The sequence below is a fragment of the Nicotiana tabacum genome, chromosome 9, assembly GCF_000715075.1.
Source record: "Nicotiana tabacum cultivar K326 chromosome 9, ASM71507v2, whole genome shotgun sequence".
Classification (NCBI taxonomy): domain Eukaryota; kingdom Viridiplantae; phylum Streptophyta; class Magnoliopsida; order Solanales; family Solanaceae; genus Nicotiana; species Nicotiana tabacum.
The window spans coordinates 88,690,411-88,713,717 of NC_134088.1; the positions used below are offsets into that span (position 1 = coordinate 88,690,411).

The 23,307-nt window shown below is 40.6% G+C and overlaps 1 protein-coding gene across 1 annotated transcript; it reads left to right on the top strand.

Moving 5' to 3' along the window:
• Nucleotides 1-459: 459 nt before the first annotated feature.
• LOC107789822 (uncharacterized) lies at nucleotides 460-5,020 on the top strand. Its single transcript, XM_016611691.2, has 7 exons — nucleotides 460-627; nucleotides 1,072-1,142; nucleotides 2,340-2,436; nucleotides 2,738-3,782; nucleotides 3,901-4,053; nucleotides 4,142-4,641; nucleotides 4,752-5,020. Exons 3-7 carry the CDS (start codon nucleotides 2,372-2,374, stop codon nucleotides 4,858-4,860), a joined length of 1,872 nt encoding a protein of 623 aa, XP_016467177.1. The 5' UTR covers nucleotides 460-627; nucleotides 1,072-1,142; nucleotides 2,340-2,371; the 3' UTR covers nucleotides 4,861-5,020.
• The last annotated feature ends 18,287 nt before the right edge of the window (nucleotides 5,021-23,307 follow it).

Below are 23,307 nucleotides of genomic sequence, written 5' to 3' on the forward strand. Positions count from 1 at the left end.
TATTCTTATTCTAAATGGATGTAATTTCCTTATCAAAAATGTTATTTTACTTGTGCAATATTTATTTTTGATATATAGGAAAGGATTCCCCTAGTGAAAATATTATTTTAACTTGTGTTGTTAATAATAGAGATGTGATTATTTGTTGAAAATATTGATTTTATTTGTTTCTTCACATAAAAGAAGTAATTTTCATATTTGCAAATCAAAAACCTATTAAGTTGACTTAATAAATTTGAAAGAGATCGAACCGAACAGAATATATGTTTCTAAAAAACTCCATAGTCAAAATAAGGCGTACATTAAAGAAAATGTGGCACCCCACCCTTAATTTCTTGATCCGCCTCAACCTCAGTACGTGTGTGTAGTCATATATACAATTCTACCTGCAGGGCACACATGTATATATTACAGTATAGAAAACAAATGAATCTTATTATACTAGGAACGACAGTTGACTTGTTTTTGGGCGACTGGTCGAATGTTGCTGGCTTCCCACTTACGGCTTTTCTTTGTTTTGTTTTTTGCTTCTTCTTCTTGGAGGGATACACTAATTCTTTCACATTTAGTGCTTAATTTGCCAATCTGAAGAACCCCTTCTCTCTATATCCTACGATAAAGCCAAAGGTAAGACTTTCTGCCGTTTCACCAGCTGAGATTTTGTACTGGGCACCGCCAACTTCATATCATTTCTTTGTGTCTCTCTTTCTACTGAGGAGCAAGCTAAGGTGGTCTGCATTTCTCTCATATATATTGAATTTGACTATGTGCTGTTTATAATCGTAGTGTCCAAGTTAGCGTGCGCATACCTTAGAGTATTTACTACCACCCAAGAAATAACTCATGGTTTCATTTTATCATTTTATCATTTTAACATTTGTTTTATAACGAGGGAGCTCAAATCTTGGGATCAATTTGCAATGCTTTGTTGGTGCATTTGGCTTTTTTAGTAGTTATAATTGCATTTTCATAGTCCTGTCTATGTTTTCTCTTTTCCGTCTTTGAGATATTAAAGTTTTGTTTATTCTTCCTTTTCATTCTGATGATAATGTTGTTTCTTATACTTTGCAGTGAAATCCAACTCCAGTCATTGTTCAGAAGGAATAAATAGGGAAATTCTCTTTTGATTAACTTTTTGCCAGGTAAAGTCCCGTTTACTATATCGCTCCTGTGTTTGCAAATTTTCTGGAGAACCTCTCATAGAGCAAAAAAGCTGTTCATTTTTTTTTATCTAATTCTATAGGAAGGGGTTGATGGTATGGGTTAGAGTCGTCAGACATCATTATTAGTTAAAACTTAAAAGTTTCACTTTGTGTGATATTCTTTCTTTTTTAGTCTGTTTTTAAACTGATACTAATATCTTTTCATATTTTGAAAACATTTTAACTTTGAACTCAATTTATGCTTAATGACAAGGTTTTATAGCAACAAATATGTTTATAACATATTTAAAACCATAAATTCCAAAAATCATTTGTACTTTCTTAAATACTTTGCTCAGTCAAACACCATTGAAATGAAACAAGGGGAGTATTAGAGATAACTAGAGGGGGAAAAAAGGTGACAATTCCCATTGTCTTAGGAGATTGTGTTTTAGCCGTTAAAGCTTTGTACAAATTTTCAAAAGTGGTGACCATTTCTTGTCATTTTCCTCTTCTATGGACCAAGTTTAGATTCCATATGGTTGGGCATTCAAACCTTAAAGAGGCAATGCAAGTCTGGTTTAGCAAGTCCTAGGTAACAGAATATCAGCTTATTTGCTCTTTCATGAATAAACAGCTTCAAAATAGTTGCAATGCAACTCTGGTTAGCTTCACATATTGTAGTCTTAATGATTCTCTGATTCATGGGTTTGAGCATTTTCTCTTGAATCCATTTTAGAATAATCTAACGTACTTTCAAATTGTTCTTGTTTGAGTATTCCTTGGTTGTACATACATTTTAAAAAGGCACTAACTTTATAACAAGATTTGGACAGAGGCGGAGCTAAGATTTAACGTTTATGGGTTCTGAATTTACAATCGAACCTATAGCTCGTTAGTTACTGGGTTTGTAATTAAGTATTTATACATATTTAATAGATTTTCTAGTATAAATACAGGATCTAAGCAAAAGGTTACTGGGTTCGTCTGAACCCGTAGATAAAACCCTCCCTCCGCCCCTGGATTTGGATTAGCCAGGGATCTGAATTCTGAAACCGTGCTGACTGCTTTTTTTGCTTCCTACTGCATTCTTGACTACTATTTTCTAATTTTGTGCTACAATTACTATCATATTTGGAGTTTGCAAGAATTTGCATCTCGTTTTCCTTACCTGTATTTTGGGCTTTCTTTTGACAGATTTCCCAAGTCATATCTACCTGAGACGTGGAATGTTTGCATCACAGCTTTTGAGAATACTTCAGACTCTACCAACTGATTCAGACCATGGAGGCTGGTGAGTGTCAAAGTTTAACCTTAAGATTTGTCCTTACTAGGTTTTAATCTATTGTCTGTTTTTGCCCATTTTAGTTCTAATTAGTAATAAGTTGTGGATCAATAAGATGCATGTTTTCTGAATATCGCGCCTTCACTCATTTGGAAACTCTTAGTTGTCTAGTTAATGCTGAAAATTCTTTGTTCTGAATATCCGATAAAATTTGTTACCTATCTTTTAAAACTGGTTCATGCATTGAGAGTTACTTAGCCTTCAGATACCGATCTATGCATAGTACTAAAACATTTGAATGCAACGACAGCGCCTTTGACACACCTGAAGAAAAGGCTACCATGAAGGATAATCAGAATGGGATCTTAAGTCGCTCAAATGGTTACAAGGAAGCAAATTCTTTACTCTTTCCCACAAAAGACTTCGTTAATTCAAATCGCTATGGAAGTTGTAAAGGCTCTTTGGCATGTGACACAAGAGATAGGGATGAGTTATGGAAGGTCCCAGAACTTTACGGTTCTGTATACTTCGACGATATTTCTAGAAGTAAAAACCATGAAATTATAGCTCCAACTGTGGAGGATGATCAGAATGAAGACTCACATAACATAATCACTTGCAGGAGATATATTAATCCGTTTGCATGCGATACAAAATATAGAGATCAACAATGGAGTACTCCAGAATTTGAGTGCTCCACGATTGCTGGTTTCATTGATGAGAAAGAAAATGGATCCATTGTCTCTGATGCGCATGCACCATTTACCTCTGGCTGCAAGTTCTTTGGGACAAACACTAGTTTATACACAGAGAAATATGCTAAGGAATATGAGTTGCCTGAATTGATTGTTTGCTACAAAGAAAGTAACTATAACATTGTTGAAGATATATGCACGGACAAGGGTGTAGCTGTGACGGATAGGATTCTAACGGAAAGCTGGAGCAATGGTCAAAATGGCACATATGTTTGTACACCAGCTGATGAAGACCAGCACAGCAACACATCGGAAAGTGATGATATTGAATTATGCTCTGCAGGTGGATCTAAAGCTTCATCTGTAGAATATGCAAACAGCGTTGCTGCGAAAAGTGAAGAAGAGGATACTGAGTCACTTGTTGCTGCGACAACTGAAGAAGAGGATACTGATAAGGTAAACAGAATTTCTGACGTGGATACTTATCTTGAGGATTTGATCATGATTTTTGGATCAAAAGGTACTACAAAGTGGAAAGGCACCAATCAATCAGGAAAATATTCATCTGCTAATATTATGCTTCATACGGAAGAGTCTGGCATTCAGAATTCTCAAAAATCCAACTCTGTTGGTGATCAATCTGCCCAGCAGCCTGATCAGGTTTATTTCTGTTATTTATGGTTTTTCACCTTTGTTTTGGATAAGAAGTGATTATAAGAATATGTTCATCTGTATTAGACACCTTTTTGTGGTCATATCCAATTTGCTTGAACTCCAGATTCCTTATGAGGAAGCAGCGTTGAAAAGCCAAATTGCAGTCTCAGAGCAAGATTCATCTGCTAATGTTATGCTTCATCTAGAAGAGATTGGTGTTCGGAATTCTCAAAAATCTAACTCTGATTGTGATCAAACTGTCCAGCAGCCTGATCAGGTTTATTTCTGTCATCTTTATGGCTGAAAATATGTTCATCTGTATTATACAACTCACTGTGGTCATATGTGATTTGCTTAAACTCCAGATTCCTTTTGAGGAAGCAGCTATGAAAAGTCAAATTCCAGTCTCAGTAGTAGTCGATGAAGCAAATATCAGTACACCAGCTACCGACTTATTTTATGATAGTGAGTTGGGAACTGAAGCTATCATATTTGACTTCAACTCGAGTAAGCCAGTATCAACTAGCAGCATGGATGAATGTACTGAGAACTTTCCTGAACCATCCATCATATCAGCGGCCACTACCCGTTACAAGGATAGAAGTTGTTATAATCTCTGCAGCATTGACAGGAGCAGTAGTAACAATGTTCATGGACAATCTGTATCCCAAAATGTTGAGAATAAATCATCAGGCTGTCTCCTACTAAATAGCCAAGGTCATTTTGCTGATGGGGAGGCAAGTTTTTCTGCATTAGGACCTGCATCAGGTTTGCATTTTTGCTCGGGGCGTATATCATATTGTGGGAGCATTTCTCTTAGATCAGATGGCAGCACAACTAGTACCGGATCCTTTACCTTCCCAATGTACTGTTCTGCTACATCTTGTGCTAGTTTCCTTTATCCTTTTGTTTTTCCATTTACTAGCTGATCATTTGTGTCTTGTTGATTGACATTTTAATTTTGTTGTATTGCAGCTTACTATCTGAATGGAACAGCAGTCCAGTAAGAATGGCACAGGTCGAAAGCAGTCATTGCCGGAAACACAAACGATGGAGGCAGGGCCTTCTCTGTTGTAGATTCTAAGATTCTTCTATTTCTTTTTATAGGATTGATAGTTCTAAAATATACATAACTTAACCTTAAAATCATGATCCTTGTGATAGCCAGCCATATTCTGCAACTGTGGAAAGGATGGTATATTTGTTTTGTGGTCTTAAAGGATGAATGTATAAAATGCAAAACCTTTTATTACATTCTTGTTTTCCTTATTTTATCAATCATATAGTATATTCGTTTATCAAATATACTGAAAAATTTGGTTAATATTTTTAATGTGTGTATCCGCAATAATCTCATTTCTTTCGACGGAGAGGGGGTCCGATCCGGAAGTTCTCGCGAAGAGAATAAGATGTTGCTCCCCTTCCCTCTTTCTTTTTCCGCTTTGCTAATCTTCCCCTCTAACGCGGGTTGCTCTAGTGGTGAACACCCTCCACTTCCAACCAAGAGGTTGTGAGTTCGAGCCACTCCAAGAGCAAGGTGAGGAGTTCTTGGAGGGAGGGAGCCGAGGGTCTATCGGAAACAGCCTCTTTACCCCAGGGTAGGGGTAAAGTCTGCGTACACACTACCCTCCCCAGACCCCACTAGTGGGATTATACTGGGTTGTTGTTGTTGTTGTAACGCGGGCCGGGTGGCGACGGGCGCGGGAGGAAGAAACCTAAGAGAAGACGCTCGTCTCTTAGGTCCTTTTTTTCAGTGCAACACAGGAAAGCACCCTCTTTTTGTCATCCCTGCAGCTTTTCAGATTTTGTATTGAACGCATGGCGTAGCTAGAACCCTTCAAATTCTGTTTGAGCCGACGACCGCACTACTCTTGTAACTGCTTATTACTATCAGAGGCAAATGAAACCAATTGAACCTACTATTTCGATACAGAACATACATACATACATTGCACGCACACGTGTATATCATCAAGTTTAAATCCTTAATCCACCTCTCATTTTGAATGTTTAAAGATACCAAGAAGATAGACATCAATCACTTCTTTCCAGTAAATTGTTTAGAACTTATGGTGAAAATGGCTTTCTTTTGAATTTCTTTTTGCAGTTATCCCATTGCAGTAGCAAATGCAGAAAGCCTGTTTGCCGTATAAACGTATTCATAGCCTTAATCATATGAGTTACATCGAAAACTAAATGGAATCTCACCTACTATAAGTATAAAGGGGTGAATTGTAATTTATTCAACTCAAGCATTGATCTGATTATTTTTCAAAAAATAAGTTTAGTGAGAAAATCTTTCTACAACAATTTGTTTTAATTATGTATTTGAAAACTATATTCTGGAAAGCTAAACAATGTAAAACAGAATTATATCCGAGCCCACTGAATTCACAGTGTTTCCTTAAGGAACCCCTCCTACTACCCAAGGTTTATGATTATTTCCTCCCAAGATAGAATGGATAACCACACTAGTGTAGTGGTACTTCAAACACCAGTGTACAACGAACATAAATGGTAGCAGTGAATCACACTTACTTTGTTTTTGTAAGAGAACAATGCAGAAAGGAAGAAGAGATTTCATAATTTTCGTAAGAAAAATATGAGGGAATGGCCTGATATTTATAGCTATCAGATTGGGTTCAATGAAGAGGTGCGACTCTTCAAGATGGCCTTTTGCATAAAACGGCTATAACAAAAATGGCTATTTACGCAAAATAAAACGGAAAAATAAAATCGGAGGGAAACTTAAATTACCGTTACAGAAATGGTTGATTTGGATTAAAATTAATATAATTTAATATTTAAAATTTGATTCAAAAAATTAATCAATCAAATCTTTTGACCTGATCCAAATCCAGATCCGAACCCGAAGCCGAGCCGAGCGAGCGATGACGGCGGCGCGAGGCTTGACTTCTTCTCAACTCTTTAAGAACTAGAAGAAGTACAACTATATATATACCCAACAAATGAGCTTTTCTCCTCTAATACGGGGCAATGTTCCTTTGTAGAGGACGGAAAATTAATTTTTTATTTTTTCCTACATTTCCCATTCACCTCATTTTTTAACTAAAAATCCAATAATTACCCCACATGAATGAAAAATGGCTATACAAGTGAAATATGCATAAAAACTGTGTGATTCGTAAGCAGGGGTTAATTGTATCAGGAGAAGTAGGTTTCCCTTTGAACTTTTCGTAGTGAACTCATGTCGGATATACTCGGTCAATCGATAGATTTGATATCTTTGAATTGTCGAACTTTTGTGTATACCTAGATAACCATAAGTCACACAATCAATCCTTTACTGTCTTTGGTTCTCATTATTGTGTTCGTTTCAGCCATGAATACCGCCCGGTTTCATAAGTGCATGGAGAACTGGCCTTACAAAATTCTCCTTGAAGTAGCTAACAATTCACACTTACATATAGGTGATTCCTAAACGTGTCATCCCGTAGATACACTATTTAATAAACCTCGTATCAAACTTAGAAACCATTAAAAAGCCTTAACGTTTTATGCTTGTTACTGAACATTGTATCATCACGAATATGGACTAAATTTCTTTATTTGACATTAGTTTTGAACCGTCATTAATGATTTTGTTTTATCTCCTTGAACCTAGATCTTGGGATCTTCAGTCTTCTAGGTAGAGTTACCGTCACAATAACTTGTCCTCGACCATAGTCTTATTCCCTTCGATAACTACCTCTCTAGTTAGGCCTGTTGTAAGTGGATTCGACACATTATCACTTGATTTCACGTAGTCAATTGTGATAATTCTTCTAGAGAGCAATTATCTAACGGTTTTATATCTTCTTCGTATATGACGAGATTTTTCGTTATACATAACGCTCCCAGCCCTTTCAATTATCGCTTGACTATCGCAATGTATGCATATTGGTGCCAACAGTTTAGGCCAAAATGGAATATCTTTCAAGAAATTTCGAAGCCATTCAACTTCTTCACCGGTTTTATCTAAGGCTACAAACTCAGCCTCCATTGTAGATCGTGCAATACAAGTTTGTTTGGATGACAAAACACCGTTCCTCTACTAATAGTGAATATATATCCACTTGTAGATTTAGAATTTGTTGAACCGGTAACAGTTTGCATCACAATACCCCTCAAGCCTTGCATGATACTTACTGTAGTACGAAGCAAAGTCTTGGGTATGGTTTAAAGACCCCAAAACTTGTTTTATTGTCATCCAATAAGATTAACCTAGATTACTCATGTATCGGCTTAATTTACTTATAGCACAAGCTATATCTGGTCGCATCTAATTTATGATATACATTAAACATCCTAATACACGAGCATAATCTAAATGAGATATGTTTAGATTTTTTGTAATGACCCGGCCGGTCATTTTTCTTTCTAGATCATCGTTCCCCTAAATAAGACTCCCCATATGTGTTTTTACTATTTTATGACTTGCAGGGATGGTTAGTTCGGGTTTAGAAGGGTTCGGGTTGAAATCATAACACTTAGTTCCTTAATATTAGCTTAAAAGGGTTAAGTTTTGAGTTGAGTCAATATTTTGATTAAACGACCTCGGAACCGGGATTTGACGGCCCCAATAGGTTCGTATGATAATTTTGGACCTGGACGTATGTTCGGATCGGGTTTTGGATGACTTGGGAGCATTTCGACGCTTAATACTAAAAGTTGGCACATTGAAGGTTTTAAAGTTCTTTAAATTTGGTTTGAAGTAGGTTTTAGTGTTATCGAGGTCCGTTTGGGATTCCGCGCTTAAGAATAGTTCTATATGGTGATTTAAGACTTGCACGCAAAATTTGGTGTAATTTCGAGTAGTCTAAGTATGATTCGGCGCGTTTGGAGCAAGTTGAAAACTTGAAGTTCATAATTTGATTCAATGTGGTTTTGGGGTGTGATTCTTAGTGTCGATGTTGTTTTACGCGTTTGAGAGTTCGAGCAGGTCCGTATTATGTTTATGGACTTGTTGGTGCATTTGGGAGGGATCCCAAGTGGCTCGTGTGTGTTTCGGACCGCCCAGAGTTAAGTTGAAAACACCAGATTTTGTTGTTCTAGTTTCCTTCTTCGCGAACGCGGAAGGACCCTCGCATTCGCGATGAAGGATTTTGGGACTGGGGGCTTTTGCCCTTCGCGTTCGCGAGTACAGGTCCGTGTTCGCAGAGACCTGGACCGTTGGCCTTCGCGTTCTCATTTGGCAGACCGCATTCGCGTAGAAGCCTGGGCCTGGGCCAGGGCAACCCAATTGCCCTACGCATTCGCAAGGTGTAGGCAGCCTAGTGCACTGCGTTCGCATGGGTACTCTCGTGATCGCGTATAAGAACCACTAGGCAGAAATATTTTAAAAACGGGACTTAGGCTATTTTGGCTTATTTTCTTTCATCTCTTGGGCGATTCTAGAGCTCTTGGAGAGGGGTTTTCACCTAGCACTTTGAGGTAAGTAATTTTTATCCAATGTAAGTTAAATACATAGATTATGGGTAGATTTTAACATGAAAATTTATGAAAATTATGGGTTTAGTTGAAAAACCTAGGTTTTGATAAAAATGGGATTTATCCACGAAAATGATTATGGAATTGGGTGAAAATTATATATTTGAGTTCGTGTGGTTATGGGTAACATTTATCTTCGAAAATTTGCGGAATCCGAGCACATGGGCACAAGGGTGAATTTTAGGAATCTTCAAATTTGGGTTGTGTATTTACTCTAATAGTTAAATTATGAACCTTTGAGTATGTATTGATTAATTTATATAATATTTGACTAGTTTTGGATTGTTTGGCACCGAATTGAGGCTTTAGAACGAATTTGTGGGCAGGAAAGTGAACTTTGAGACGAGGTAAGACTCTTGACTAACCTTGTAAGAGGGAATATACCCCATAGGTGATTTAAATTACTATTTGCTCCTAATTGTGGGGGTTACGTACGCACAACATGACGAGAGTCCATGCGTAGCTACTAATTATGTTTATGTTCAGGTAGTCTAGGACCCAAATCATGAAATACTTGTAATGTTTGCACCATATTTGTTAATTAAAGTGCCTAAATTATATTGGAACTTGATAGAGGAATTGTAAAAGATCGACTTCCACTACTTGAGTTTTGGAGGGATACTTGATCGTTAATAGAAATTGTGCTTCTTTGTGTATTAGCCTCGTAGTAGCTTTTAAATCAAATGCTTAAGTATCCTTTTTTTTTGTGGAGCGTGCCGAACGCCTCGACAGTAGAATAAATGCATCTATGGTTCGTGTCACTCGACCCTCAACAGTGTACACATTATTCTGGATCGGTCCGTACGACCTTGACATAATTGTGCGTGATAATACTCGGAACTTAATTATATTGGATATTATTTTATGGCTTGAGAGGTTATAATTATTTAATGACAGAAATTGACTTGGGGTTTACTATTAGTGAAAGAATTATTTATTCACTACTTGTTATTGAGTTATTATTATTTACATAACCCATGCTTATTTAGAATTTTCTGTACTTTATTGTTAGCCCATAGTAAGTGTCAAAGTCGACCCCTCGTCACTACTATTTCGAGGTTAGACAAGATACTTACTGGGTACATGTCATTTATGTATTCATGCTATACTTCTGCACTAACTATGTAGGATCTGAGGCAGGTGCATCTGGCAGTCATACCGGTGCGCACCCCCGTTACCCTGAGGCCTAATGGTGAGCTGCTTCCTGAGCTGTTCTGCAGCACCTAAAGTCTCTCTTTTGTATCTATTTTCTGTCTACTTTATTTCGGACAGTAGTTAGAGTTTTGTATATTCTACCAGTTGCTCATACACTTGTGACACCAGGTCTTGGCACAGATACTAGTAGACTGTATAGTTTTGGAGTATTTATATCGCTATGATTTCCCACTCATTGGCCTTCGTTTTATTTCATTTAATTTTTGCTACTCCTTAATTTCTTAAAAAATGGAATTTAATTACTGCGTAACTTATTAAAAAGAGAAATCACATGGTCAGTTTACCGTTGGCTTGCCTAGCGGCGACGTTGGGTGCCATCACGGCCTATAGGAGGAATTAGGTCGTGACAACATGGTATCAGAGTACTAGGTTCACGTAGGTCTCACAAGTTATGAGCATGCCTAATAGAGTCTTGCGTATCGGTGTGGAGACGTCTGTAATTATCTTCGAGAGGTTATAGGGTGTTAAGAAACTACTCTTTCTTCATCTCCTATTGTGCAGTTGATGTGGTGCTAAGTATCTTTCTCGTATTCTCTCATAGATGGTGAGAACGCGCGCGTCAAATGTACCTGATCATGGAGAAGCTGCTCCTCTTATTGCTAGAGGCCGAGGAAAAGGCCGATGGAGGGCTCCAGCTTATGGTAGAGGACGAGGGTGTCCTAGAGTTGCTCCAGTTATGCCACCAGTGGATCCAATAGAGGATCCTATTATTGAGGAGCAAGGCGAGGTGCTTGCATCAGAGCCAAACCCGGTGGATTTCATGTCTGCACCGGGATTCTAGGAGGTCATGGGTCATATGCTGCGATTCATGGATTCTATGACTCATGGTGGTTTATTTCCAGCAGACCCAGCCACATTTCAGGCGGGAGGGAGAGCGCAGACCCCTACCACTCAGGCTCCAGGGCATGCAACTGCCATATATCAGACCCCGGGCACACAACCCATGGGCGGAGCCCAGCAAGTTGCAGCAGCTATACCTGATCCCAGACCAGCTGCGGCCGGCGAGCCGCAGAAGCTATTGGATATATAGACCAGACTACACCCTCCTGTCTTCGGAGGTGAGAGACATGAGGACCCCCAGGACTTCATTGATCGGTGTAGGGATAGACTGCACAACCTGAGGATATTAGAGTCCCATGGGGTGGGCTTTACCACCTTTCAGCTGGATGGCAAGGCCCGTAGATGGTGGCAGTTCTGTCTTCTCGGCAGACAAGCAGGTTCTCCTTCCATGCCTTGGGATTAGTTTACACGCCTCTTCTTGGACAGATATATTCCACCCTCTTAGAGGGAAGAGTTGCGGTTTCAGTTCAAGCATCTCCAGCAGGGTCAGATTTCGGTGACCGACTATGAGGCAAGATTCTCTGAGTTGTCTCACCATGCACTTATGATACTTCCTACCGATAGAGAGAGAGTGCAAAGGTTTGTTGCAGGTTTGCACTCTGGTATTCATTCCACTATGGCACGAGAGGTTGAGATGGGGACTTTTACGAGTTAGTTGTAGAGATAGCTCGGAGGATCGAGGGTGTACGTCAGCGTAGCCGAGAGCAGGCGACGAGGGATAAGCGGTTTTGATATTTTGGAGAGTTCAGAGGTGCCCCGGCTGGGGGCAGAGGTCAGCTTGTGAGGGGTCAGTCTAGTAGGCCTACATATCCAGCATCGCCGCCTCTTCGGGGTGCTCCAGTGCGACCTTATTTCAGCGCCATGCCAGAGAGTTCCTACCACCCACCAACTATTCAGGGTTTTTCTAGTGGGTATTCAGGCCATCCGGGTCAGACTTCAGGTCAACAGTCCACCATACCGAGAGGTTGTTACGAGTGTGGGGATCTTAGTCATGTGCGGTGGTTCTGCCCCAGGCTTCGGGGCAAGGCAGTGCAACAGGGTCAGAAGCTTATGATTACGGCACCAGCTTCCACACCAGTCGTCCGGCCTCCCAAAGGTGGAGTGTAGGTGGGTAGGGTCCGTCCTAGAGGTGGAGGCCAATCAGGTGGCGCTCCAGCTACGTTCTATGCTTTTTCGTCCAGACTAGATGCAGTGGCCTTAGATGTCGTGATCACATGTATTATTTCTGTCTGCGGTAGGGATGCTTCAATACTATTTGATCCATGGTCTACATATTCATATTTTTCATCTCTGTTTGCTCATTTCCTGGGAGTTCCTCGGGAGTCCTTGGGTACTCCTATTTATATGTCCACACCAGTGGGCGATTCTATTGTTATGGATCGGGTATACCGGTCCTGTATTGTGACTTTCTGTGGTTATGAGACTAGAGCAAATCTTCTGCTGCTTGATATGACCGACTTTGAGGTTATCCTGGGCATGGACTGATTGTCTCCATATCACGCCATCCTTCATTAACATGCCAAGACTGTTACCTTGGCGATGCCAGAGTTGCCTAGATTGGAGTGGAAGGGTTCGTCTATCAATGCATCTAGTCGGGTCATCTCTTTTCTGAAGGCTCGACACATGGTCGAGAAGGGTTGTTTGGCTTATTTAACTTATATTTGGGATACTACTGCAGAGACTCTGATAATTGATTCAGTGCCCGTAGTCCGGAGTTCTCCGATGTGTTTCCTTCTAATCTTCCAGGCATGCCACCAGATCGTGATATCGATTTCTGTATTGATTTGGCCCTGGGTACCCAACCTATCTCTATTCCACCGTACCGCATGACTCCAAAAAAGTTGAAAGAATTAAAGGAACAACTTGAGGAGTTGCTAGACAAGGGCTTCGTCAGACTGAGCATGTCGCCTTAGGGTGTACCGGTGTTATTTGTGGAGAAGAAAGATGGGACTATGCGGATGTGCATTGATTACCGCCAGTTTAACAAAGTTACCATTAAGAACAAGTACTCGTTGTCGCGTATTGATGATTTGTTTGACTAGTTGTAGGGTGTCAGGGTATTTGTGATGACCCAAAATGTGATTTTTAAATTTAATGATTAATTATGTGATCTAAGCACTATTTACCATTACTCGACTTGCGTGTGCAGTCCGTAAAAATTTTCCGGAAAGTTTTGAGGTGAAAAATGGATTAAATGTGAATTAGATGTTTAAAACACAATTGAGTTGACTTTGGTTAATATTTTAAGTAAACGGACTCGGATCAGTGTTTTGACAGTTCCGGTAGGTCCGTATCGTGAATTGGGACTTGGGCATATGCCGATTCTGAGGTCCCTAGCCCGAGATATGGAATTTTGATGAAAAATTTAAAATTTAAGTTCAAATAGTGACTGGATGTCGAATTATATGCAAATGACCCCGGAATAGAATTTTGATGATTCCAACAGCTTCGTATGGTGATTTTGGACTTAGGAACGTGATCAGAATTTTATTTGGAAGTCCGCAGTGGAATTAGGCTTGAAATGCCGAAAGTTGAATTTTGGGAAGTTTGAACGATGGGTTGACTTTTTGATATTGGGGTTGAAATTTGATTCTAAAAATATTCATAGCTCTGTTATGTCATTTATGATTTGCATGCAAAATTTGAGGTCAATTGGACTGGATTTGATAGGTTCCGGTGTTGTTTGTAGAAATTAAAAGTTTTAAAGTTCATTAGGCTTGAATCTATGTGTGATTCATGATTTTAGCGTTGTTTGATATGATTTGAGGTTTCAAATAAGTTCGTATGATGTTTTAGGACTTGGTGGTGTATTGGGGTGAGGTCCCGAAGGCCTCGGGTGAGTTTCGGATGGTTAACGGATCAAAAAACGGGACTTAAACAGCTGCTGCAAAAGCTGCTGCTATTTTCTGTTGGAAATGTTGTCAAAATCGAACTTCCTGAGGATCGAAGGCAGGCTCGAGATCAATGATCGATGGCATGCTCGAGATCCATGATCGATGGCAGGCTCGAGAGCCATGATCGAAGGCCCCGGGATCGAGAGCTATGACCAAGGCCAGTGATCGAAGGCCATAAAGATCGAAGCCATGATCGATAGCCAGGATTGATGGCTGTGATCGAGCCCCAGGGTCGAGGGCCATAATCGAAGCTATGATCGAAGGCCATGACCGAGGTCCAGGATCGAGGACCATGATCGGACTCCCCTTAATCGGACTCCCCATGATCGGACTCCCATGATCGAGGTCCGGGATCGGACCCTATGATCGAGGTCACCCTGGACAGATCTGTAAGATATAAAATCAGGGGGGCTTCGTCCCATTGGTCATTTTTAACAACTTGGAGCTTGAGCAGAGGCAATTTTTGATATATCTTCAAGGAAAGACATTGGGGTAAGTGTTCTTAACTCAATCTTGGTTAGATTACCCGAATCCATCAATGTTTTAACATTTAATTGGTAATTTAAGTTGGAAAAATTTGAAAACCCTCTTGGATAGATTTGTGGATTTGAGGGTCGAATCGTTATTGGAATTTAGGCATTTTGGTATGGTTAGACTCGTGATTGAATGGGCGTTCATATTTCGTAACTTTTGCCGGATTCCGAGATGTGAGCCCCACGGGCAAATTTTGAGTTAATTTCGGATTTTATTGAAAAAATATAATATTTTCGTATAGAATTAATTCTATAATTTTTGTTGACTGTATCGAATTAATTATGACTAGATACGAGTCGATCGGAGTCGAAAAATCGAGAAAAAAGCATAATACTTGATTAAATTGGAGCAAGTCGAGGTAAGTGACTTGTCTAACCTTGTGTGGGGAAAATTTTTCCTAGTTCCTAGAATTGATATTAATGTGATAATTAAAATGTGTTAAAAGTCGTGTACACGAGGTGACGAGTGTGTACACGGGCTAAATGTGAAGGATTATATTTTTAAATTGTGTAGATCATTGTTGCGCATTTATTAAATTATTTTATCTTGTTATATTCTTCATCATTGATCTGTGATATATATTTTAAATTTGTTTGCCTTTTTTCTGCTAATTGTTTTACCTATTTAATTGAAACTTGGTTTCTTTCATACTGTGCATTATTTGAAGGTTGATTTTCTTTAAATTAAATATTATTAATATGAAGTATTTGACATTTTTAAATTTTGATATTGAAGCAACGTATTAAAAATTTGGAATATTATTTTTTTGAATTATTTATTCTTGAATATTTTCGTAAGATTTTTTTTTGGATTATTCTGGCATGAGCCATGAGCTCTTTATTATTGAAAAATATTGTTGTTGATTTTTTTGTGGAAAATTGAAATATTGGGCACTTGAGGTGCAAATTGAGATATATTGTGATATTGATACGCATGTGATGGTATAAGGTCTGGGTGTTGAAACGCATGCGGTGAGATAAGGGTGGCTTGATACGCGTGGCTAGTAGGGGTGGCTACTAGAAGTCATGCGGTGTGATAAGGGTGACTAAAACGCGGGATGCTATTTCGGGAAAAAATATTTTCTTTAAATAAATTGTGAAGGCTCCCGCGGTGATATAAGAAAATGAGATATTGTGAAATTATTTATAATTTGGGACTACGAGGCGGTACCTCGGTAGTGCCCTTGTTGATATTGATTTATGGCCATAGTTGCTTTCGATTAATTGTTGTGATATTTATAAAGTTGAAGGAAATCCTATTTTGATTCTACGAGATATTATTTGCAATTATTTGGTGTCATTAAATGTGACAAACTATTTGATTCATTTCCAATATCATTTTATTTTACTACATTGATAAGTATTTTACCATGCCATTATTATATTCCAGTAGGGCCTTACCTGACCTCGTCACTACTCTATCGAGGTTAGGCTTGGCACTTACTGGGTACCGATGTAGTGTACTCATACTACGCTTCTGCACATTTTTTTGTGTAGATACAGGTATATTTTACCAGCCTAGATGTCAGTGAGTTACCTGCGCACGGAGACTTCGAGGTATATCTGCCAGCGTCCGCAGACTCCGGAGTCTTCTTCTATCATTTTATGTTGTTTCCTTATATTTTATTAAGACCTTGACATATAGAGACATTGAGAATAAATTCTTATAAGCTTGTGATTTATTTCTACCTAATTTTGGGAGTTGTAATCATTGAATTGTAGATTATTTATTTTTAGATATTTATGATTATTCCGCATTGATAGGCTTACCTAGTCTTAGAGACTAGGTGCCATCACGACACCCTACGGAGGGAAATTTGGGGTCGTGACAAGTTGGTATCAGAGCATTAGGTTCATAGGTATTATGAGTCACAAGCAGGTTTAGTAGAGTCTTGCGGATCGGTACGGAGACGTCTGTACTTATCTTCGAGAGGCTATGGAACTGTTAGGAAATATTCACTTCTTTGATTCCTTATCGTGCGCCTTTGTTGATTTCAAAGTTCTAAACAATTGTCTTTCTATTCTCTCACATATGGTGAGGACACACACAACTGGATCTGATGATCAGACACCCGCGCCCCTTGTTGGAGCCGCAAGAGGCCGGGGTCGGGGCAGAGGCCGAGGAAGACCACGTTATGCAGCCAGAGCACCTGCACGAACTGCTGCACCAGTAGCTCCAGTTGGAGAGCAGGCACTTGAGACGCATGTTACTACTCCTGCACTTTTGGAGACTTTTGCCCAGTTTTTTAGCATGTTTGGCATTTTAGCTCAGGCAGGATTAATTCCACTTGCTCCTGCCATATCTCAGGCTGGGGGAGGAGCGCAGACTCTTGCTGCCCATACTCCAGAGCCACATGCCCAAGTTGACCATGCCCCAGAGGTTATACCAGTTGTCCCAGTTCGGCTTGATATTAGGACAACAGTTTCATAGGGGGGGCAGCTCAGGCTCGAGAGGTATAAAAAGTACCACCCTCCCACTTTCAGCGGTTTAGCTTCAGAGGATGCTCAGGGTTTTCTGGAGGAATGTCACCGTATCCTTCGCACTATGGGTATTGTGGATTCCAGTGGGTTTTTTTTCACTGCATTCCAGTTTAGAGGAGCAGCCTAGCAGTGGTGGCGGGCATATGAGTTGGATAGTCCCGATGAGGCATCTTTACTCACTTGGACTCAATTTTCGGATATGTTCTTAAGGGAGTATGTTCCTCAGAGTCTTAGGGATGCATGGCGCGCAGAGTTTGAGTAGTTGCGCCAGGGTTCTATGACTGTGTCAGAGTATGCGGTCTGATTCAGTGATTTGGCTAGGCATGCACCAGCCTTAGTTGCTACTGTTCGAGAGCGGGTTCACAGATTTATTGAGGGTCTTCACCCTAGTATTAGATATAGTATGGCCCGATAGCTAGAGATGGACATCACATACCAACAGATGGTGTCAATTACTAGAAGATTGGACGGTATGCGGACTCGGGAGAGGGAAGAGAGGGAAGCTAAGAGACCCCGAGATTCTGGAACATATAATTATTCTCGTTCCCCAGTTGCAGCCCGTCATGGTAGAGGTTATGTGAGCCATCCTATTCATTCAGCACTTCAAGCTTCCAGTGGTATTCCGACTACTCCCACACCTCAGGTTCCATATTACGCACCACCAGTGTCTTCTGTACCTCCTGTACGGGGTACTTTCAGCGGATAGTCTAGTCGATCAGGCCCGAGCCAGTCCCAATAGCCACGTCCTCCGAGGGCTTGTTTTGAGTGTGGTGACACTCGTCATATCATGAGGGATTGCCCCATAATTAGGAGGGGTGCACCTCCACGGATTTCTCAGGCCCCACCTATTCCACAGGGTCCTCAGGCTTTTCAGGCCATGATTACTGCACCAGTTGCCACTCCACCTGTACAGCCAGCTAGAGGTGGAGGTCGGGCAGGTAGAGGTCGCCCTAGAGGGGGAGGCCAAGCCAGATATTATGCCCTTCCTGCTAGGACAGATGTCGTTACATCCAATTCTGTTATCACAGGTATTATTCCGGTCTGTCATGGAGATGCATCAATTTTATTTGATCCAGGCTCCACTTATTCTTACGTGTCATCTTATTTTGCCCCATATTTGGGCGTATCACGTGATTACTTGAGTTCTTCTATTTATGTATCTACACCCGTAGGTGAATCCATTATTATGGATCGTGTGTATCGGTCATGTTTAATTGTTATCAGTGGTTTTGAGACCAGAGATGATCTATTATTGCTCAGTATGGTGGATTTCGATATTATTTTGGGCATGGACTGGTTATCGCCCTATCATGCTATTCTTGATTGTTATGCCAAGACGGTGAAATTGGCTATGCCAGTTCTACCGAAGCTAGAGCGGAGAGGTACCTCGGATCATGTTCCTAGCAGGGTTGTTTCATTTCTTAAAGCTCAACGAATGGTTGAGAAGGGGTGTGATGCGTATCTGGCCTATGTGAGAGATGTTAGTATTGATACTCCTACTGTAGAGTCAGTTCATGTAGTAAGGGATTTTCCTGATGTATTTCCAGCAGATCTTCCGGGTATGCCACCCGATAGGGATATTGATTTTGGTATTGATCTATTACCGGGTACTCAGCCCATTTCTATTCCACCATACCGTATGGCCCTAGTAGAGTTGAAAGAATTAAAAGAACAGTTACAGGAATTGCTTGATAAGGGTTTCATTCGGCCTAGTGTATCGCCGTGGGGTGCTCCTGTCTTATTTGTAAAGAAGAAGGATGGTTCTATGCGGATGTGTATTGATTATCGCCAGTTGAACAAGGTTACAGTGAAGAACATGTATCCATTGCCACGTATTGATGACTTATTTGATCAGCTTCAGGGTGCCAGGGTATTCTCTAAAATTGACTTACGTTCAGGCTATCATCAGTTGAAGATTCGGGAGCCAGATATTCTGAAGACTGCTTTCAGGACTCGGTACGGTCATTACGAGTTCCTTGTGATGTCTTTTGGGCTGACCAACACCCCAGCAGTATTTATGCACTTAATGAATAGTGTATTTCAACCCTATCTTGATTCATTCGTCATTGTGTTTATTGACGACATTCTGGTGTATTCCTGTAGTCGGGAAGATCATGAACAACACCTGAGGACTGTGCTTCAGATTTTGAGAGAAAGGAGGTTATATGCAAAATTTTCATAGTGTGAATTCTTGCTTGATTCAGTGGGATTTTTGGGTCATATAGTTTTGTGTGAGGGGATCAAGGTAGATCCAAAGAAGATTGAAGCAGTGCAGAGTTGGTCCAGACTGTCCTCAGTTACGAAAATCCAGAGTTTCCTTGGTTTGGCTGGGTATTATCGCCGATTTGTAAAGGGTTTCTCTTCTATTGTTGCATCTATGACCAAATTGACCCAGAAGGGTGCTCCATTTAGGTGGACCGAGGAATGTGAGGGGAGCTTCCAAAAGCTCAAGACAGCTTTGACTACAGCCCCAGTATTGGTATTACCTACAGGTACAGGATCTTATACTGTGTATTGTGACTCGTCACGTATTGGTCTCGGCGTAGTGTTGATGCAAGACGATAGGGTGATTGCCTACACGTCCAGACAGTTAAAGGTGCATGAGAAGAATTATCCCGTACATGACCTGGAGTTAGCAGCTATTGTTCATGCCTTAAAAATTTGGCGGCATTATTTGTACGGTGTCCATTGTGAGATCTACACCGATCACCGAAGTCTACAGCATCTGTTTAAATAGAAGGATCTTAACTTGCGGCAACGAAGGTGGTTGGAGTTGCTTAAGGATTATGATATCACCATTCTCTATCATCCTGGGAAGGCCAATGTGGTGGCCGATGCCTTGAGTCGTAAGGCGGAGAGTTTGGGTAGCTTAGCATATTTACCGGTAGCAGAGAGGCATTTGGCCTTGGATGTCCAGGCCTTGGCCAACCAGTTTGTTAGATTGGATGTTTTCGAGCCGAGTCGAGTTTTAGCTTGCGTGGTTTCTCAGTCTTCTCTTTATGATCGTATCAGGGAACGCCAATATGATGACCCCCATCTGTTTGTCCTTAAGGATACAGTTCAGCACGGTGATGCCAAGGAAGTCACTATTGGAGATAACGATGTATTACGGATGCAGGGCAGGCTATGTATGCCTAATGTGGATGGCTTGCATGAGTTGATTCTCCAGGAGGCTCACAGTTCGCGGTACTCCATTCATCCCGGTGCTGCAAAGATGTATCAGGACTTGAGACAACACTATTGGTGGAGGCAGATGAAGAAAGACATAGTGGGTTATGTATCTCGGTGTCTAAATTGTCAACAGGTGAAATATGAGCATCAGCGACCGTGTGGATTACTTCAGAAGTTAGAGATTCCAGAATGGAAATGGGAGCGGATCACTATGGATTTCGTTGTTGGGCTCCCACGGACTCAGCTGAAGTTTGATGCAGTTTGGGTGATTGTGGATAGGCTGACCAAATCGGCTCATTTCATTCCTGTGATTACTACTTACTCTTCAGAGCAGCTGGCTCAGGTATATATTCGCGAGATTGTCAGACTTTACGGTGTACTGGTATCTATCATCTCTGACCGGGGTACACAGTTACCTCACGGTTTTGGAGAGCAGTACAGCGTGAGTTGGGTACTCGGGTAGAGTTGAGTACAACATTTCACCCTCAGACGGACGGACAGTCCAAACGCACTATTCAGATACTGGAGGATATGCTTCGTGCGTGTGTGATAGATTTTGTGGGTGCTTGGGATCAATTCTTACCACTTGCATAGTTTGCTTACAACAACAGTTACCAGTCAAGCATTCAGATGGCTCTGTATGAGGCCTTGTATGGTAGGCAGTGTCGGTCTCCAGTGGGATGGTTCGAACCAGGTGAGGCTAGACTTTTGGGTACATACTTGGTTCAGGATGCCTTGGAAAAGGTTAAGTTGATTCAGGATCGACTTTCGTACAGCCCAATTTAGGCAGAAAAGTTTTGCTGATCGGAAGGTTCGTGATGTTGCATTCATGGTTGGTGAGCGTGTATTGCTCCGATTTTCGCCTATGAAGGGTGTGATGAGGTTCGGGAAGAAGGGAAAGTTGAGCCCTAGGTATATTGGGCCTTTTGAGATTCTTGAGAGAGTTGGAGATGTGGCTTGCAGACTTGCACTACCACCTAGTCTTTCTGCGGTTCATCCGGTATTCCATGTTTCTATGCTTTGGAAATATCACGGCGATCCATCTCATATGTTAGACTTCAGTTCGGTTCAGTTGGACAAGGATCTATCTTATGTTGAGAAACCAGTGGCTATTTTAGATAGGCAGGTTCGAAAACTGAAGTCAAAGAACATTGCTTCCGTGAAGGTTTAGTGGAGGGGTCATCTAGTCGAGGAGGCGACTTAGGAGGCCGAGCATGATATACGCAGCTGTTATCCACACTTATTCACTAGCTCAGGTACTTTTTCTAACTCCGTTCGAGGACGAACATTTGTTTTAGAGGTGGAGAATGTGATGACCCAAAATGTCATCTTTAAATGTAATGATTAATTATGTGATCTAAGCACTATTTACCATTACTCGACTTGCGTGTGCAGTCCGTAAAAATTTTTCGGAAAGTTTTCAGGTGAAAAATGGATTAAAATGTGAATTAGATGTTTAAAACACAACTGAGTTGACTTTATTTAATATTTTGAGTAAATGGACTCGGATCAGTGTTATGACAGTTCCGGTAGGTCTATATCGTGAATTGGGACTTGGACGTATGCCCGGAATCAATTTCCGAGGTCCCTAGCCCGAGATATGGATTTTTGATGAAAAATTTAAAGTTTAAGTTCAAATAGTGATCGGATGTCGAATTATGTGCAAATGACCCCGGAATAGAATTTTGATGATTCCAACAGCTCTGTATGGTTATTTTGGACTTATGAGCGTGATCAGAATTTTATTTGGAAGTCCGTAGTGGAATTAGGCTTGAAATGCCGAAGTTGAATTTTGGGAAGTTTGACCGAGGGGTTGACTTTTTGATATCGGGGTCGAAATCCGATTCTGAAAATTTTCATAGCTCCGTTATGTCATTTATGACTTGCGTGCAAAATTTGAGGTCAATTGGACTGGATTTGATAGGTTCCGATGTTGTTTGTAGAAATTGAAAGTTTCAAAGTTCATTAGGCTTGAATCTATGTGTGATTCATGATTTTAGCGTTGTTTGATATGATTTGAGGTTTCAAATAAGTTCGTATGATGTTTTAGGACTTGTTGGTGTTTCGGATGGTTAACAGATCAAAAAACGGGACTTAAACAGCTGCTGCAAAAGCTGCTGCAATTTTCTGTTAGAAATGTTGTCAAAATCGAACTTCCTGAGGATCGAAGGCAGGCTCGAGATCAATGATCTATGGCATGCTCGAGATCCATGATCGATGGCAGGCTCGAGAGCCATGATCGAAGGCCCCAGGATCGAGAGCTATGACCAAGGCCAGTGATCGAAGGCCATAAAGATCGAAGCCATGATCGATAGCAAGGATTGATGGCTGTGATCGAGCCCCAGGGTCGAGGGCCATAATCGAAGCTATGATCGAAGGCCATGACCGAGGTCCATGATCGAGGACCATGATCGGACCCCATGATCGAGGTCACCCTGGACAGATCTGTAAGATATAAAATCATGGGGGCTTCGTCCCATTCGTCATTTTTAACAACTTGGAGCTTGAGCAGAGGAAATTTTTGATATATCTTCAAGGAAAAACATTGGGGTAAGTGTTCTTAACTCAATCTTGGTTAGATTATCCGAATCCATCAATGTTTTAACATTTAATTGGTGATTTAAGTTGGAAAAATTTGAAAACCCTCTTGGATAGATTTGTGGATTTGAGGGTCGAATCGTTATTGGAATTTAGTCATTTTGGTATGGTTAGACTCGTGGTTGAATGGGCGTTCATATTTCATAACTTTCGCCGGAATCCGAGATGTGGGCCCCACTGGCAAATTTTGAGTCAATTTCGGATTTTATTGAAAAAAATATAATATTTTCTTATGAAATTGATTTCTATAATTTTTGTTGACTGTATCGAATTAATTATGACTTTATACGAGTCGATCAGAGTCGAAAA